The sequence below is a fragment of the Platalea leucorodia genome (genome assembly GCF_965183815.1).
Source record: "Platalea leucorodia genome assembly, chromosome: 11".
NCBI classification, from domain to species: Eukaryota; Metazoa; Chordata; class Aves; order Pelecaniformes; family Threskiornithidae; genus Platalea; species Platalea leucorodia.
Genome location: NC_138833.1, coordinates 8,752,813 through 8,770,576, shown reverse-complemented (window position 1 = coordinate 8,770,576; position 17,764 = coordinate 8,752,813). Strand labels below are relative to the sequence as shown.

Below are 17,764 nucleotides of genomic sequence, written 5' to 3'. Positions count from 1 at the left end.
CTGCGCCTGCGCGCCGCGCTCCCGCGCCTGCGCCCCGCCTCAGCGCCCCGCCGGCCGCGGGGGAGGCGCCGCCCTCACGAAGCTCCGGTAAATGCCCCAGGGTGGGGTTTCGCGGTTTATTTTTTTTTTATTTTTTTAGTATATAAAAATACAGAGTTGCTCCACGCTCGCCCCAGCCGGAGCCTGCCCGCGCAGCTGCACCAGCCCCCTGCCGTGGCCTCCCCGAGGGGGGCCCGCGCTCCCCGCGGGTGCCGCAGCCCAGGCTGCCCTGCCAGCCGCCCGGGGCACGCCTGGCCCCACACCCGGCGGCAGAGCCCCTTGCAGCCCGCAGAGGTGTGGGGGTGGCCTTCCACTGCCACCCTCTCCCTGCGCCCTGAGCCTGCAGACACCTAACGCCACAGGTTCCCCCCCACCTCCGGAGCTCAGCCTGATCCTGCTTGAGCTTCACCACGTCCGTCTGTGCCCGTGCCACCACCACGGCCGCCTACAGTGGATGGAAAGGGCTGTACAGTTACAGGTAGTGCAATGTTAGGAACCCACAAGCTTAACCTGTCTTCCAGGGCAGTTAACCAGAAGGTTAACCTGGTGACTGCACTGTCCATAACTTTTAAAACCCGCTTGCTCCTGTCCAAGCAGATACCCTGTGTTGACACTGCCTTAGCCCAGGCAGGTGAGCCTCAGGCTAGTGGATGGTGACCAGACTTCAGCGGGAAGTGAATGGCTAAGGGCGCTGGAGGGTTCCAGTTATACAGCAGTTCAGTCGAGCAGCTCTGGCCCGAAAAGTGCTAGGGCTCCAGCCTTCTTCTGATCTCATCGACAAGCTTTTCTCTTGGGATATCAACCTATAAAGCAAACGGAGAGGAGTAGGTAGCAGCACTGGAACCCTGAGCAGAGTGTGGTTCAACCTGTGGATGCCGACGCAGTTTGTGACTGGTTTTCTGGAGCAGTCACCCGACAGAGCCGTGCTACAGCTCCCCGAAGGAACAACGTCACTGAGGGAAAACCCAGAGCCTTTCAGTAATCTCTAGATTTTGGAAGCACTTTTGAAACCTGGTGTAAAAAGGCATTCTCACCTCCTCTCTTGTTGCGACATCTCGCAGCTTGACGACTCCATCTGTCAGCTCTTGCTCTCCTACAATGGCAGCAAGGGGGATCCCCATATCCTCGCAATACTGCAGCTGCTTCAGCAGTTTAGGATCCTTCTTGTACAGCATCTCTGCCTAGGAGGGAGCGGAGAAGGTAAATCATTAGTGCAAAATTTGCTCTGATGGATCCTGGAGCAAAACAGCCAGCACCAAAACTCCACAGAAAACTCTGCCTCATTACTCCTGCAGCAACTGGTTGCCTTTAGTGCTCTCACCTGTCTTGTAAGATCTCTGCCTGCTAGATCTCAGAACAGGCCCAGATCTTGAAGAGACACAAAACTAGTGGAGTTGTTTTTGCTGGGCTGCAGCTCCCTTCAGACTCTCCCTCCCTCACCCGTACCACTGCCAAGCCCACATCCTTACTTTACCTTGATGCCTGCGTCCCACAGCTCAGAGATGAGCTTCAGCCTCGCAGCAAGTAAGCGTTTCTGAGGTGTAGCCACCAGCACTTGCGTCTCAGTCGTTCGAACTTTCTCCCCAGAAGCCTGCAGGGACAGACGCGCTTGTGGGAGTGATGGGCTCTGAGGGAATCTGCAGCTCACAACAGAAGCTCATCTCACCTTACCTTCAGACCTTACCAAAACAAGTATAGTTAAACGCTAACCATCACCATTCAGTGAATGCTGCTGAGCAAGGCTAACCTTCCAGAAGCAAAAAGAGTGCACAGATAAGACAACCTGGGCACATTTAACGAGTCCCCCAGACAATCTGCATTGTGGCACACTACTTAATCATGTGCTGCTGTTTCCATGGGACCTTGGCCTTCCTCCCTCCCTCCTGGATGTGACCTAGGCAACTTTCCAATATCACCTTTGATTCTTCAGGTACAAACACATTGCCCCAGCCTCATTTGCTATGAATCGCAAGCTCAGAACTAAACGCAGAGGGATTAATTTCCTCACAGGCTTTCCTAGGGTGCTCATTACAGAGTGAGTGCCACAGCTGTTACCAAATTCAACACTTTACAACCCCCAGGACAGAAAACTTCACAGGCAGGAGACAAGAGCAAAGCGACCGGGGCACAAAGTTCAGAGCCAGGACAAGAGCACAGGGACCATCTCTAATGCTTCCTTGGCATCTGCTACGAAACACTGCCCTCAGCTGCCCATGCCTGCATCCTGACAGGCTGCAGAAAAGGGCTCTGTCTTCTGTGCATGGACATTCAGGCACGAGAGGAGCCACCCTCTCCCCAAAAATTCTTTCCCCTCAAACACTGTGGAGCTGTAGAGCTCTGTAATAAACGATAGCTGGCGGCCTAGAACCCTCCCCCATGCACCACCTGCAGCACCTACCTTCACTCTCTGCTCTAGGATGGAGAAGATCCGCTCGATCCCAATGCTGACCCCCACGCAAGGCACCTTCCGTCCCTTGGGGTCAAACATCCCCACCAGCCCGTCGTAGCGACCGCCTCCAGCCACGCTCCCAACGCTGACCGACTCCTCCACATGGTCGTTCTCCTGCTGCAGCAGGACAGCCTCAAAGATCACCCCCGTGTAATAGTCCAGACCCCGCGCCAGGCTCAGGTCGAAAGAGATCTGTAGGACGCAAGAGAAGCCCTGTCACTGGGCACGCTCGGGGGCCCGGGCTGCCCGGCCACGAGGGCAGCACCTCCTCACCTTCCCTGTGATGCCAAACAGGGTCAGGTACTCAAACAGCAGCTTCATGTCCCCCAGCCCCTCCTTGGCCAGCTTGTTCTGGGACAACTTTGGGTCCTGGAGAAGCCGCTCGATCAGGTCCAGGCCACCTGTGGGAACGAGCCGTGCCTCAGGGCTGCCAGTGCAGCAGCACCCGCGATGATGGGCCCAGCCAGCCACGCATGTGCCTTGCCCCCCTCTGTCGCTGGCCCTCCCTGTCTGGCCTGGAAGAACAAGGCCAAGGGCTCGACCCACAGTGCTCACCGTGAAGCTGGACATACTCCCCAATGTGGTCTGCAGCCTCGGGAGAAAGCCCCTTCTCTCCAACCATCTCGCTCCTCACTTCTTCCCATGGCATCTGCGAGGGGAAACGAGAGCATCCTTTGCTGCAGGACATTCTCATCACCCGCTGTCTGCACCAGCCCACGTATTCACAAGTGGGGGAAGACAGCAGTCAGCAATCTCACTAAGGATCCGCGTCTCTCACAGGAATTGTTACCAGAAACCACTGGAAATGCCAGGATTTATTCTTAACCACACCCAAGAGCTCCCCAAATCCTTTACAAACACCAGTGGCTTAACTGCTGCAAACCTCATTATGATGAGCACAGTCACGACACTGCCCAGCCCCGAGACATCCACCCCCAGAGACTGGAATCAATCTCCCCACAAGCACAACGCTTACCTTGTCCAGCTTGTCCACGGTAGAGCATGTAGTTATGAACTTGCTCTCTGGGATACCGCAGACGGCAAACACACCATTCAAAATCCGTCGGTCATTGACCTGGGGGCGGGAGAGGCACTCTGAGCTCAGGGGAGATTCCCCACCACCACCATTTCTTCTTGCCTGAGAGGTGCGGGAAGCTGCAGCTGTTGGCGTTTCCTTGTGCCTTTTCCCCGGCACCTCAATCCCACGGGAAGGGAAGGCGCAGAGGTGTGAAAACCACTCGGCTCTGTTCTCACCTTAATGAGAAAGTCCCCGAGCTGCAGGTCACTCAGGATCTCGTGCACGATCTTCAGGCACTCGGCATCAGGAATCATCGGGTCGAACTGGCCGGCGATGTCAAAATCCTGGGGGCAGAAGAAGCGGCAGAGGCTCCTGGCACAGCTGAGGCGCTTTGGCTCTGCCAGGCACGCCACACAGCCCTGCGGCAGCTGAAGGCAATCCAGCCAGTAAAACCCACGGCAGTCCCCCGAGTGGTCTCGGACCCCCGCACAGCAGCGGCCACCACAACACTCACGCACTGGTAGAACTCCCTGTAGCGGCCCCTGGTCGTGGCCGGGTTGTCCCGCCTGTAGACCTTAGCGACATGGTAGCGCTTCATGTTGGTGATCTTGTTCATCGCCAAATAGCGAGCGAAAGGCACCTGGGGGGCCAAGGAGTTAAGGACAGGAACATGGAGATCCCCTGAGCTGCAGAAGGCTGAACTTCAAAGTGCCCTGTCCCCTTTTTACTTTGCCAGCTGCTCCCTGATCTCTAGGGGGATCATCAGCACAGGCTGACGAGGAGTATGATGAACCATGCTGAGCTCCTCCAGCACCGGGACAACTCCATCTCCTTCTGAACCACGGTACGTCAACACCTCGCAAACACAGACCTTTGCTAGGTCATTTTGCCCTCTTATGGTGCGATCAGAGAGAGTTCAACACACAGCACAGACATACAGGCGTTGAAGTGGAGAGCTTTTTGGTGAGATGTGGAGGTGGAGAAGGCCATGGGATGGACACCTGCTTTGTACCCACAGCAAACACCGCTGCTCTCCCAGAACAACTACCGAGGCACTGGAAAGGTGGGATGGGCAGGACAGGAACGCACAGAGCTGGGGACTGTAACTGGGAGCAGGTAAAACCAGTACAGTGGAGTATACTGGTGTGTATCCACAGCCCACTGAAGAAAGGGCCACTTTGCTGCAGATCCTGGACTGGCTGACGGGTGGTTTGAGGTGGGGTCGTGCTGACGACAGCCAGACCAGCTGGGGTGTCCGCCGCTCGGTGGGAAGGGGGGGTTTCCATCACCCCGACGGGACCTGCCGGCAGGGCAGGGGTCACCCTGACCCAACGAGGCAGAGGTGGCGGCGGTCTCGGTGTGCCGCCGTCCCCTCCGCGAGGGCCGAAGGCAGGATACGGTCAGGTCGTAGCGCAGGGCCAGCAGCTCCCCTCCCTGGTCCTGCAGCTCGTAGATCAGCTTCGCCTCCTCCCCGTACTTCCCCATCAGCGTCTCCTGGGGAGAGGCAAGGGGGGCTGGCGGGGCAGCCAAGGACCGGGGCGGCAAGGGGGGCAGGGGACAGAGCACGGCGCCTGGCCCCCCCGAGCCCCACGCACAAGTGAAGCAGAGGGTGTGGGGAGGGGAAGGGGACGCTACCCCCACCAGCCCCCTTTGCCCCGGGGGATTCCCCAGCCCTGCCCCCTCAGCCCCAGGGAAAGGGGGCGCTCCCCAGTCCCGCAGGAGGAGGGGGGACCCCACAGCCCCCCACAACCCCCCGGGGGGGCAGGGGGAACCCCACAGCCCCCGTGGGGGTCACCCGCCACACCAAGGGGGGGGTGTCCCGCCACCCCCGGAGGCCCCCCCTGCCGCCTCCTCACCCGCAACTCCAGCACGGGGGTGTCGATGGCGGCCGCCCCGTGCCGCTTGAAGCAGGCCACCACGGCGGCGAGGAGCCGGTCACGGAGCGCTGCGCGGGCGGGGGGGTGGTCGCGGGTGCCCTGGCCCGGGACGGAGAGCGGCCGTCAGCGGCGAGGACGGGGCGGGGGAAACAGCGCCCGGTAACCGCCGGCGCGGCCCCGCTCCCCGCCGTTACCTTGGGCGTCTTCAGAGCCGGGCGCCGCCCGCCGCCGGCCGAGCCCGCCGCCGCCCGCATCTGCCGGGACGGGGGACCGCGGTCTCCTGTCGGCCGGGGCGGCCCGGACCGGGAGAAGCTCACCCGGCCCCCGGCGGGGCACGGCGGCCCGAGGCGGGGACCCGCGGGCAGCAGGCGCCCGGCGGCGAGCGGACCCAGCCGCAGCATGGCCCGTGGCGGGGAGACCGGAAGCGGCCGGGCTCCACGTGACCACCCGGCGCGACCCTCTCGCGGCGCTCTAGGCTAGAGTGGTAGGCACTCGTTGGTGCTCGGCGGACTGCCTCGCTTTACGGCCCGGGCGCCACCGCGCGACAGTTCCGTTCCCTTGTCGCCCGCACCCTCAACATGGCGTCGGGCAGCGGGGTAGGTGCTGGCGGCGGCGGGGCCGCGCCCGTCGCTTTCTCTTTTGCTCGGTAGGCCCTGGGCCGTGCCGGGGGCAGGGCTGGGGCGGCTGGGGCCGCTCTGGAGGGGCAGGAGGAGGGAAAGGCTGCCCCGCTGCGGCTGGGCCTCGCTCGGGGCCTGCTGCCAGGCCGCGGGGTCAGGGATCCCTCGGGGGGCAGGCGTGGCGGGGCCGGGAGTGCCCGGGTGGGCAGGGCCCCGTGGGGAGGCCCCGTCCCTGCTTTTCACACTGCTGTGCCCTCTGTGTGTGGGCGGTGGGAGATTTGGAGCCCCCTGAGAGGCCCCAGTGCTTTCAAGGCTAGAAGGGGGGTGGATCCCACGCCGACCTTCCCTTCCTAGGGCCAGGCCTCCCCCGTGGGAGCCCTTGTTTCAGCCAGACGGCGTGAGCAGATCTGAACCTGCCCAAGCCCCCGGGATGGGGGTGCCCACCTGCCTTCAGCCCGCCGGGGGGGACCATCCCATCCCAGGGTCCTCCTGGGGCTGAGTGACGTCGGGTGGAGGCAGCTCCCTCCTTCCGTTCCCCCTCTTGTCCTGCCCCGTTGCTTCTCAGCTCCTCTGGGGAGGGCTTGCCTGTTTCCTGGCTGGTTCTCACACCGTCTTGCTGAAGTTGCTGTTTGCTGCCATCTGCCCGGCATGGAGACACCGCCCTTTCTGTGACTGTGATTCCGGGAGTCTCCGATGGCTCCCGTGTAACTTGGTTACTTTATTGGCCTCGCTCAATTTGTGTAACGTGGCAGTGAGGTCTTTCTGCCTTTATGGATCCTGCAGGATTTGGTGTTGGGAATGCCAAGATGGGATGAATGAGGTGGATGCCATTGGCATAACGTGTCTGGAGAGCCAGAGCAGTTTAAACACCTCCAGTAATACCCCAGGCAGCTGTCGGCACCACAGGGGCTGTGCTTTTCTGCTTTCTTAGCCAATCTTTCCTTCAGTTGAAGCCACTTGCTGAGAAGTGAGCAGTGCTGAGAGAGATCAGGGAGCAGGATGTCTGCCCGGGAGTGAGATGGGGCCTGTGTTTTGTTCTCAGCTGCTGGCGGTTGTGTTCCCGTTAGACTGAGCCAGACTTGAGACTCCTGTATTATTTTATGGGCTTTGGTGCTGATCCTGGGCAGATCGTTCGGTGTCCACCTCCAGAGGGAACAGGAGGCTATGCCGCGCTTCTGGTTATTAATCATTGTTACTTATTTGGGAAATACTGTCATCCAAAGCAGTTCTTAGAAAAGGATTTTAGGGCTTGCAGCCACCCTTGCCTGCACCACACCAGTTAAGAAAAGTTCCTTTGGATAATATCTAGCCAAGATCTTGTTACTCATTTGGGTTTAATTTCTTTCCCTGTGCCTGGATGAGGGAGATTGGTAAAAGAGCTGCGAAAGACTCTTTCCCCTTTATTACAACAGGAGAGTGAAGCAGCAAATAAATCGCCTCCTCCCTGGGCTCCCACCAGCTATGATTTGTGATAATGCGCTGGTATGCAGGAGAGTCTAGATTCTGGAAAATACCCCCAAACGTTAATTTACACTCCGTGATATTTTCTTTTCTTTTGCTCAGGGTGGTTAATAAAACCTGTTATGACATGCTTAAAGTGCTTAAGAAGCTCTGGGAATAAATGAGAATTTTTCTACGCCTCCCTAAGGCATTTTCAGTCCTATCAGTAGTTGTTCGTTCCATTTGAAGGATTGCCAGAGGAGAAAATGTTAAATGACTCTGCTGCTGCTATAGCTTCAAATGGGATTTATTTCCTTTGGATTGTGATTGGATTCTTGATTTGGCTGAACAGAGAAGGCGGTGGGGTGTGGAGGGGTCCTTCTTTTCTGGAGGTGTTTTAAAATGCATCCATCCTTTTTTTTAATATGAAACTGAGAGCTTCTCACTGCCGTGCCGAGTGAAATGCAGCTTTCTAACCAAACGAGAGTTATCTTCTCAAGAAAGCAAAGTGTCTGAGTTATAAGCCGTGACCGATACCAGGTGCAGGGGCCTTAACTGCAGATGGGGCAGACACTGGGAAGAGGCTGTGCTGGTCTGATGAGAGTAGATGTGAATGGAAGGGGGATTCTTGTCCCCCCTTCAGTCACGTCTGCCCTCAGCCTTGGTGACTAGGTAGAAATCCACCCTGAAAAGAATAGGCTTTGTATTCTTCAGAGTCAGCTTCACCTGAATTCAGCTTCTCTCCGTGCAACTTATCCTGTCATTGCCAGTGTAGAGTGCTTCGGGGAGCTGCCGAAGGGCCAGTCTGCCTCAGAGGTGTTTCTTCCCTTCCCTGCCAGTCTGCAGCACGAAGCTGCAGGAGCAGAACAGCTTACTGCACGTTTCGTACAGGTGCTTCCCTGGTATATCTCCATGCCATGCCTTGACAGATGGGGTTTCAAAGCTTTTTCTGGTTTGCTTGTACGTGTGTCTCACTTGAAAAACCCATGATTCCTATGATTTCATGGCAAACTCAGCGCTTTGATTCCTGTAATGCATAGACATACTGCTGATCTCTTTGAGAGCAGGTATACACAGCCTTCCATACTCCTGCGTTTTAATCAAACTCTTTATAGCTCATGTTGTGTTTCACGGTTTCTTCATCTGATATTTGCAACTTGGGTTTAATTGACTTTTGGAAGAGGTATGTGTAGCCTACTAATGACTGTGCTGTGTTTGTCAGGTGGCACTTCTGAGGTCTTAGATGAGTGGGCTTAAATCCCGTTTGTGTCTTTTTTTCAAAGCGAAAGCCTGGGTGATCATCTCAGAAGCTATTAAGAGAAACTCGTTACTTTTCTCAGTGCTTTGAAATCCTTCTAGAAGAAGTAGATATAGGCACGCTCAATGTTATTCTCTTAATCACAGAATCATTAAGGTTGGAAAAGACCCTTAAGATCATCGAGTCCAACCATTAACCTATCATTGCCAAGTCCACCACTAAACCATGTCCTCAAGCACCATGTCTACCCTTCTTTTAAATACCTCCAGGGATGGGGACTCAACCACTTCCCTGGGCAGCTTGTTTCACTGCCTGACTACCCTTTCGGTGAAGAAGTTTTTCCTAATATCCAACCTAAACCTCCCCTGACGCAGCTTGAGGCCATTTCCTCTCGTCCTGTCGCTTGTTACTAGGGAGAAGAGACTGACCCCCACCTCACTACAGCCTCCTTTCAGGTAGTTGTAGAGAGCAATAAGCTCTCCCCTCAGCCTCCTCTTCTCCAGACTAAACAACCCCAGCTCCCCCAGCCGCTCCCCATAAGACTTGTGCTCCAGACCCTTCACCAACTTTGTTGCCCTTCTTTGGACACGCTCCAGCCCCTCCATGTCCTTCTTGTAGTGAGGGGACCAAAACTGAACACAGTACACCGCAAGTTAAGGTTACACCTCGAGTTAAGCTACATCCTTAATTCCTAGATGAAAATAGAGGACGTGAGGATGGAACGTAGTGCCCCTGACTCCACCTCTTTCCCCAGTGTCCCCTTAGAGCTAGTCAAACTGTATAATAAATGTTAATACACTTTGTTTCCATCTCAGACTAAGAACTTGGACTTCCGCCGAAAGTGGGACAAAGATGAATACGAGAAACTTGCAGAGAAGCGGCTCACAGAAGAGAGAGAAAAGAAAGATGGTGGGTAGTGTACTGACTCCAGGCAAGCTTTGCTCATTTGGCAGTGAGTCACCCAAACCCTTTGAGTTCGAGAGGGAGGGAGCAGCTAGAAGTGAAATTCCGGAGGGAAATAGCACCAACTCAAGGCTGGCTTGCTCTGATCCTTTTTCCTGTGCTTGCCACTGAATACGTTTTTTTGGCAAAAGTGATTACTGAGAACCTTTGCCTCTGTCTGCCCGTTCTTTGGGGAGGGAGAGGAACAATCAGCCCTTGGAAACAAGGATATCTCAGAGTATGACCCACCTCAGAGCTGGACACACTTCACAGATCTATGTGGTTCTAATAGGAACCAGGAAATAGTGAGGAGGAAATTATATTGTTTACTGATTTAAAAAAAAAAAAAAAGTGCAATTTCTGCATGAATCAGGTAGTTCTCAGGTTCCCGGTAGCCTCTCTTCATCAAGGGCAATGTGAAATCCAGCGTGTCAAGCTTGACCTTTTCTGAGAAACACTTTGGTTTTTTGCTTATGTTTTAGGCAAACCAGCTCAGCCTGTCAAAAGGGAACTTCTGCGGCACCGAGACTACAAAGTGGACCTGGAATCGAAGCTGGGGAAAACCATCGTCATCACCAAAACTACCCCTCAGTCAGAGATGGGAGGGTAGGTTGCGATCTTTTTGTTGGAGTCTCAGAGTTGTGCTGGTGAGCCCTTATGGTGTACCGGGTGATGATTTCCTCCTGTGTTTTGGGCCTGGTGCAGTGGTGCCCCACTGTATTACGCCTAAACTGGGTCTTCTGGGGTAATGTATGGAAGAGATGCAGCAGGCTGAGCCCCTTCAGACATTATTACTTGATATCAATGTTGCTTTGCCCACTTGTAGAAGCAACTGAGGCAGATCTCTGCTGCCTACTTGGTTTTGTTAGCCAGGAGGCCTGCTTGCAGTGAGGCCCTATCTGCTGTTGGCTGGAGTTTCTGATTCGGATATCTGTCAGTGGGAATGGAAGAAATATCCAGATACCTGTCCTTAGGACTTGTGTTTGGCCACTGTTTGTGTGGATCGTGTTCGGCCAAAGGCTAAAAGGATTCTTAGCTCACCCTAAGCCATCAAGTGCTTGAAAAGAATGCATTGAGTTTATGCCATCTCAAGAGTCAGCCTGTTAGTGTGTCACTCTTGTAGCCTAACAGCCAGCACTGCCAGGGAGATGCGCAGCCCTGAACAGCATCCAGGGATGGAAGCGCAGGCCCTGGCTGCGTTTTTGCAACAGCTCTTAAGATGGGCAGAAAGCACTGCTGTATAAAGCAGAGAGTTGCTGCTGTGAGGCAATAGGGAGGGGAGGACTTTCAGCCAGGTGAGAGCCTTCAGCAGGCTGCAGTCCAGAAACCTGGGCTGCGTGGCCAGCCCTGCCTTGGAGGAGGGCAGCTGAGCCCTGTGGTGTCGCAGAGTCCATCCCACCCTGTTGGTTGTGACTGGAAGGGGAAGATGCCCTGAGTGACATAGTTACGGATCAGTTCATATCTTGGTTTCTGTCACCTGTCAGAGTGGTGTTGGCATAAGGGTTGGTACCTCCAGTGTTAACTTGGGCAGCTCTGTCAATCTGGTGTGTGCCTTTGCACATTTCTTTTCACTGGGGCTCTCTGTAATGGAAGTAGCTTCCCTCCTGTCCCTCCTACGGACAAAGGAGCCGTATCCCAAGTGACATGCAGATTTCACATTTTAGATTATCCCAAATAGTTGTTCTGTGAGATGAGGTTTGTCTCATGCTTTGGCGTTAACGTTTTCTCTCTCTCCTACCAGGTATTACTGTAACGTATGCGACTGCGTGGTGAAAGATTCCATTAACTTCTTGGATCACATCAATGGCAAAAAACGTAAGGATGATTTTTCTGCCTTGTTGGAGGGTTGGTTGAGTTGGAGGGCTGCTGCAGTGCTCTGGGCTGTTCCCTGTGTGCATCAACAGTGTCTGAGGACTGAATGCTTATACATGGATTGAAGTGTGCTTTGGAGATCACGATGTAGGCAGTGTTTGCTCATGAGAGCTGCAGAGGTGCTGCCTTTATCTCCTGGCACCTTCCAGGGTGCTGGACCATTTTCATGGGATAAGCCCAGAAGAAACAGTGACTGGTTTACTCTGGTTAGGCGGACGTATTTTTCCCACTCAGAGTGTCTGTGCTGTGAGAAGGCCAGGGTCAGCAAATCCTGATGTCTCCTCTGAAAATCTGGAGAGAGGTTTTTTTACAGCACCAAAACTTTAAAGAAATTCTTGGATAAGTAAAAGGTATGGGACTAGCCCATTTTGGATCAGAAGTTTCTCTTTGTAGAAGTTAAGTATGAAGCTGAAAACTAGCTGGTCCCTGAGCTCCAGACTATGGATCAGAGTTTACAAGGACGGAGGCTGTGGTTTGCTGAGGATGAGCGGAGACAGGAGTGGGGTAGGATCACCCTGGAGCTGGGTCCAGCAATGTGGTGGTGTTATTGTCCTGTACCTATCTCTGGTTCTTCTCTCCATTGCTGTAATGATGCAGTTAACTTAGGCCAAGACAAAGACAAGAGAAAAGGATTCCCAGTTTATCAATCCCTTACTGTGTTTAACTTGAAAAAGAGGACTGTACCCTCATTGAACTGAGTCTCATGTCATGACTGTGGGCATTGCTTCTCCTTGACATGTTCAGAGAGTGGACAAAGTGGAGAAAGTAAAGGGGCAGCAGATGCACTGACACACTCTTGCTGTGTTGTTCTGCTCCTGAAGGTGATTTTTGGCTCCTTGTGGAAGTCAACAAATGGCCCCTTTACAAAAAGGGAGTGATGTATGCAATCCAGACCCACACACTTGGCCGCTTGAACCTTTGAGAAATGGGGGGTTCAGAAGAGGACCTGAAGGCCAGTTTTCTGTAGCTAGGAAAAGAAAACCCAATGTGTAAAAGCCCTGTGCTTTTATGTGAGTGGAAGGAGGATGCTGAAGTGCTTTGTTTGACATGTTGGGACACTAGCAATAAGTCCATATGAGAGAATCTGGAATCAGAAATCCTGGCATGACTTTGTGCATGGGCCTGAGATGAAGGGTTGAGCTGGGGTTGAACTGGCTGATGTATAGCTCTTCGGTACAATATAGTTTACAGTGTAAGTTTGGGAGCTTTTGATCCAGTCCATAAATCTGGCTGGAACCTGCTTGTTCTTGGCAGCCCTCTTACTAGTTCCTGGTGTGTAGTTCGAGCTTCCAGGTGCTGCTGCATCCCTGGGACAAACCTGTGCATGGCTGGTGGAGTCAACAGGCTGTTTGGGTCCACCAGGCAATGTGGGTTGGAGACATTGCCAGGGGTGGCCCCTTCAACCTAGGCTTACTCATGAGCAGAAACTTGGGAATCTGCACTAAGCAGCCACTGAATCAGAGTCCTCGCTTAATATTTCATCTCTCTGCTTTAGCTAGAAATGTCCTGTGCAAGCAGGAACTCTTACTGAGAGCCACTGATGTCTTGTTTAGCTTCTCCCACAGCTAAGAGATACCAGCTTGCCAGTTTTATTCTGGCCCCTTTTTCAACACTCCACCCTTTTTTTTCCAGTGGTCCAAGATTAAATTTCCTGACATGAGACATGATGGGCAGCATCCTAATAGGGAACCTTAAAAGAATAGGCTGCATCTTCTTTCTTGTTACAAGTAATGTACAGATCATTGTAGTCACTGCCTGGTTTAGGTTATGGTGTCCCCCTAAAGCCCATCCCCTCTGACATAAGAAATCCCAGTCCATGTAGGAATATTGGACAAGATGAGGACAGAAAGTGCGTTCCTCTCTGGGGGAGGAGCACTGCTGCGTCACACTCCCCAGGCTGGCTCTGGGTTACCTGGGCAGTGGTACAGTGCCATGCTGGGCTCTGCCGCTCAGGAACGTGGGGGACAATGCTGCTCCCTGCGCTTTTGAGTGGTGGGTGGCCTGCGAATCAGTGCAGTTGGGTCAGGTTGGAGCACTGAGCCTTGACGGTGTATGGCCTTGTGCATGAGGGTAGTCTGGCCCTGGAAGCTGCTTTGAGGGGACAGATGACAGGCAGGAAGAGACTGCTGTGCTGAGATATTTAAATTGGGAGTGGGGACCAATGAGTATTGCTGAACACAGGTGATTCCACTCCTGTTTTCTAGACCAGAGAAATCTGGGAATGTCCATGCGGGTGGAGCGCTCCACGCTGGACCAGGTGAAGAAACGCTTTGAGGTGAACAAGAAGAAGATGGAGGAAAAGCAGAAGGACTATGACTTTGAGGAGAGGATGAAGGAACTCCGTGAGGAGGTGAGTCTGGGCAATGACTGATGAAGGAAAGCCCCCCAGAAACATGTTTTGTGAGGAAATCAACCCTGGTTTCTAATCTTGTTCCACAGAAGCCTTGTTCTTGGTAGCACAGGCTTCTCATCTACTGCTATGGGTGGGTTTTGTTTCTTGGTTGTTTGCTTTTTAAAAAGTTTTCTGCTGCTGTCCCTGGCAACCCATTTCCCCTCTTTGTGAGGATAACTTTTGATGCTTCAGGTTTCCACTGAGAGCAGCACAAGCCTGACAATGCACTTGTTTTTTGTCTCCCATTAGTTGTGTTTGATTTTTTGTGCTCTGATAGCAGATCTGTGTCTTTAACCCTTATCTTCCATGGTTCTTAGGATTGCTGGGATCCTTCTCCACGTGGCACGTTGCTTCTGTGTGGCCTCCCCGAATGTGGAAGGGCTTTGTGAGCAGTGTGCTGTGGTGTGAGATGTGCGTGGAGGCGCTGAAAGACAGCAGATTCCTCTCAAGCATGGGCTTAGGTGTCAGCTCCCTGACAGGAAGATCAGGTTTATTTGAAAACCTGACAAAGTTCTGACAGTTGAGGAGCTTCTATGGATGCTTCTCCTCCATCAGCAGTCACATAACAACCAAAAGTTAAAAACAGCTGCCCGTTTGAGTCTCCCTGTCCAAGCCCTGAGCTTTGCTTCAATGCAGGGGTGCTCTGTTGGGGTGCACACAGAGCAGCCCTGTGCTCTGTTCTCGAGCAGGCTTTGGTGCCACTGAACCTAATCTGTTTGGAGGAAGGTAGGAGACAGGTGGCCCAGCAGTGCAGGGAGTGCTGTGGGTTAAAAAGCTACTGCCAGTCAACGTATCGCAACAAAGAAATCAGCAGCAACTTTTGGTGTAGCTTTCTCCAGGGCACAGCTGTCTTCAGTAGCTGTGGTGCAGCGGACGGTGATGGGAATGGCAGGAGCAGTTGCTAAGTTGGGAGCTGAAGCCATGCTTCTACGTCGCCCGGTACAAGCCTGGCGCTGTTCCAGGGCTTGTGATCCTTGCAGAGCAAAACACTTTGATTAGAGCAGCGCAAACTCTTTGATGCCAAAAGCCCCCAAAGCCGCTCAGAGCTTCAGCTTCTGTTCCACTGAGCAGCTGTCACTCTGCCAGGCTGAAAGCCAACAGGCAGCAACGTTCTGCATCACAGTCACTGGAACAGGGCATCCTATGAGGGAAACGCTTCCTGCTTTAAAAAAAAGCTCCTTCTTGCCTCACTGTTGATTCCAGACTAAACTTCTGATGTTTGTTCGGAAGTGTTTCATAACACTTCTTTTTGGCTACCTCCTCTGTGTGACTCTGCTCTTGAGGTGGTAGGTGGGGTGGTCTGGAGACAGTGGGAAACATCCTGGGAGACTGCAGTCCAGGATTTCCGCTGGCTATTTTATTTCCTCAGACACAGCTTGGGTGCTGTTGGTAGGACTTGGGTTAACTGTGCAGTGCCCGGTGTCTCAAAAGCTTACTCAGCCCGAGAGGTTCATATTATATTGCTGTTCTGTCCCTTGCTGCAGGAGGAGAAGGCCAAAGCCTACAAGAAGGAGAAGCAGAGAGAGAAGAAAAGGCGGGCAGAGGAAGATTTGGCATTTGAAGAGGATGACGAAATGGCAGCTGTGATGGGTTTCTCTGGTTTTGGCTCAACCAAAAAGAATCACTGAGCAGCTCTGGACTCTCCTCTTTCTTGAAACAGATTGTTTTTACCCAGGGGACTCTGGATATCTCTTAAAAGACTTGATTGAGGACTTGTATGTAAATCTCCCAGTAGAACTTGGCTGGAGGAGTCGAAAAGCGATTCCATGCTCTACCTGTGCTGCAGAACAAGCTCCGCCTGTCATTAGCTTCCCATCTCCTTCTGTGTCCTAGATCTGGCTGCTCATCACTGCTCTATGGCCTTGTGTGTGCAGGGAAGTGTTCTGTTGGGTACGTTTTTGTGTCAATAAAGTGCAACAGTTCTGTACAGATGGCCTGGTTCAGGATTAATCTAGTTGTCAACCAGGCATCATTGTTCTGGGCCCTAGTTGTTCTAGTTGTCAACTGGGCTGTGTGTTTGAAACGCAGGGAGTGATTCAGTTTCTTTTTAGATCATGTAACTGAAGGAAACATGCCGCAGCGAGCGGTGTTGAGCGGTACAACCGGCATCTTTATGGCTTGTGCTGAGCAGAGCTGGTGGCTGCATGGAGTCTGGGTCGCCAAAACTTTCCTGTGTATTTTATCTGCGAGGGATCCTTCCCTGCTTTTCTTTGTGTTTCGTCCCATACCTTTGATATCTTTAAGGCAGGGGAGAAATTCCTCCCCACAACTGATCTAGGATAGAGTGAATGAAAGAAAGGTGTGTGCAATTTGCTCGAAATAAATGGATTGTTTTAATGGGTCCTTTGGTGGGAGTTCGATTCCTTCCTTGTTTTGAGAGCTTCTGCTTCCCACCGAGAAGAGCCGCTAATACCTCCCAAGCTGCGCAGGGCTGCTGGTGGCCTTCTGGGGACCTTGATGGAGGCAAAGGCAAGGCTTGTCACTCCCTCTCTCTCGGCTCAGCTGCCCTATGCAGGCAGTTGCTGTCATTCTTGGCTTTTTCAAGTAATTCTGGAGATGGGTGTAAGAACAGGAGGGGGGAGGGAAGAAAGGGGAAGAGGAAGGGAGCGGGAAGAGGAAGGGAAAGGGAGGACAGGACTGGGGACCTGCATTTCCATTAGGCAATCCAAGAGCAGGCTGGGCTGCATTCCAGAATTTACCAGCCTTAGTATATTAAGGGCCATTTTTTTCCTGTCTACTGGGTATCAGTGTCTTTTCACCTCTGCCCTCCCCTAAATCCACTTCATTTCTGCTTTTATTTACCTCAGTCAAACCTTGTGTGACTCATTTCTGTCTACAGTTAGGATTTATATTTTGCGTGGCTGGGTTTTCGTAGCTCTGTCTCGCTCTCCTCTCTCTTTTTATGTATATTGATGAGATCCTTGCTCTTGCCCTTCTCTGTACTCATATGAAATTTCCGACCCGAGGAAGGCTGCAGTGTGTTTAGCCTGCTCTTTCTAATATATCTAGAACAAATCCTGTAATGCTCTGCTGCTGTTTTAATTCCTTAATCTTAGGCTGCTGACAGCTTCATTGCCTTGGGTCTTTCCGCTTCAATTCAGATTATAATCCCCGTTGAAGATGCTATTGAAATGATATATAGCCACTCAGATACAACTGTCCTTGGAGGTTTGACCCTTTTAACTTGGCAATCCTTTGACTTCGGCAAACGCTCTCTGAGCACACGGGCTGGAAAGGCGACTTTCATTCCAACCACGTACCTAGCGCTGTTCAGACTGCAGCACGTGGCTCAGGCTGAATGGGAGAGAGAAGACGCTTGTGCCTTTCTGCCCTCCGGGGTGTGAAAGGGATGCTGCTGTGGTTTCATACACATTGAAAGTTTAGGACATTTCAGAGAAGATTTAGCAGCAGCCATTTTATCCCAGCCACCAGCTTTACAGACAACCAGACCCTCACTGCAGCCTGAATTCAGTTTGGGCTTCTGGGGAAGGGGCAGGGGCTGCCCCGCACCCTCCCTCTTTCCCAGGTCGTGACCTTGGAGCCAGTGGCTGCTGCCTGTGTTTCCCCACGGAGCATCCCGCTGTTCTTGGCCATCCCAGTGCACCCAAGGGGCGAGGTGTGAAATGGGCAGACCGTGAAAAACCTTCCCGGGGAGATGGCCGGGGTTGTGCAGGCTGCTGCCCCGGCCTGACCCAGCCTGCGCAAGTGCCTCTGCTTGCTGCTCTCCATCCTGGGAGATGGGGAGGAAACCCCTCCGCGGTACAGCGGGGTGGGAGAGGGCTTTCATTAACGAGATTCCGCTTTGGTAAAAAGCCTGTGATACCCAAACTCCATCCCGAGGCCATCTGCATCCTCTGGGC

At 53.3% G+C, this 17,764-nt stretch overlaps 2 protein-coding genes across 4 annotated transcripts; one reads left to right on the top strand and one right to left on the bottom strand.

Moving 5' to 3' along the window:
- Nucleotides 1-135: 135 nt before the first annotated feature.
- On the bottom strand, nucleotides 136-5,784 carry LOC309596336 (histidine--tRNA ligase, cytoplasmic-like; the record flags this gene model as incomplete). 3 transcript variants are annotated; one of them, XM_082324414.1, is made up of 12 exons in its annotated part: nucleotides 136-842; nucleotides 1,074-1,220; nucleotides 1,514-1,630; nucleotides 2,438-2,680; nucleotides 2,762-2,889; nucleotides 3,044-3,137; nucleotides 3,465-3,563; nucleotides 3,743-3,850; nucleotides 4,021-4,146; nucleotides 4,905-5,000; nucleotides 5,363-5,482; nucleotides 5,578-5,784. In XM_082324414.1, the coding sequence occupies 12 exons, from the start codon at nucleotides 5,782-5,784 to the stop codon at nucleotides 786-788; spliced, it is 1,542 nt and encodes a 513-aa protein (XP_082180540.1). In that variant the 3' UTR covers nucleotides 136-785. The 3 variants fall into 3 exon arrangements, with proteins under 3 accessions (XP_082180540.1, XP_082180541.1, XP_082180542.1); XM_082324415.1 differs by having other exon boundaries at nucleotides 3,465-3,626; nucleotides 5,578-5,761; XM_082324416.1 differs by lacking the exon at nucleotides 5,578-5,784 and having other exon boundaries at nucleotides 3,465-3,626; nucleotides 4,905-5,020; nucleotides 5,363-5,566.
- A 111-nt stretch (nucleotides 5,785-5,895) lies between these two features.
- On the top strand, nucleotides 5,896-16,486 carry ZMAT2 (zinc finger matrin-type 2). The gene is made up of 6 exons (XM_082323848.1): nucleotides 5,896-5,979; nucleotides 9,514-9,607; nucleotides 10,123-10,246; nucleotides 11,382-11,455; nucleotides 13,717-13,862; nucleotides 15,389-16,486. Exons 1-6 carry the CDS (start codon nucleotides 5,962-5,964, stop codon nucleotides 15,530-15,532), a joined length of 600 nt encoding a protein of 199 aa, XP_082179974.1. The 5' UTR covers nucleotides 5,896-5,961; the 3' UTR covers nucleotides 15,533-16,486.
- The last annotated feature ends 1,278 nt before the right edge of the window (nucleotides 16,487-17,764 follow it).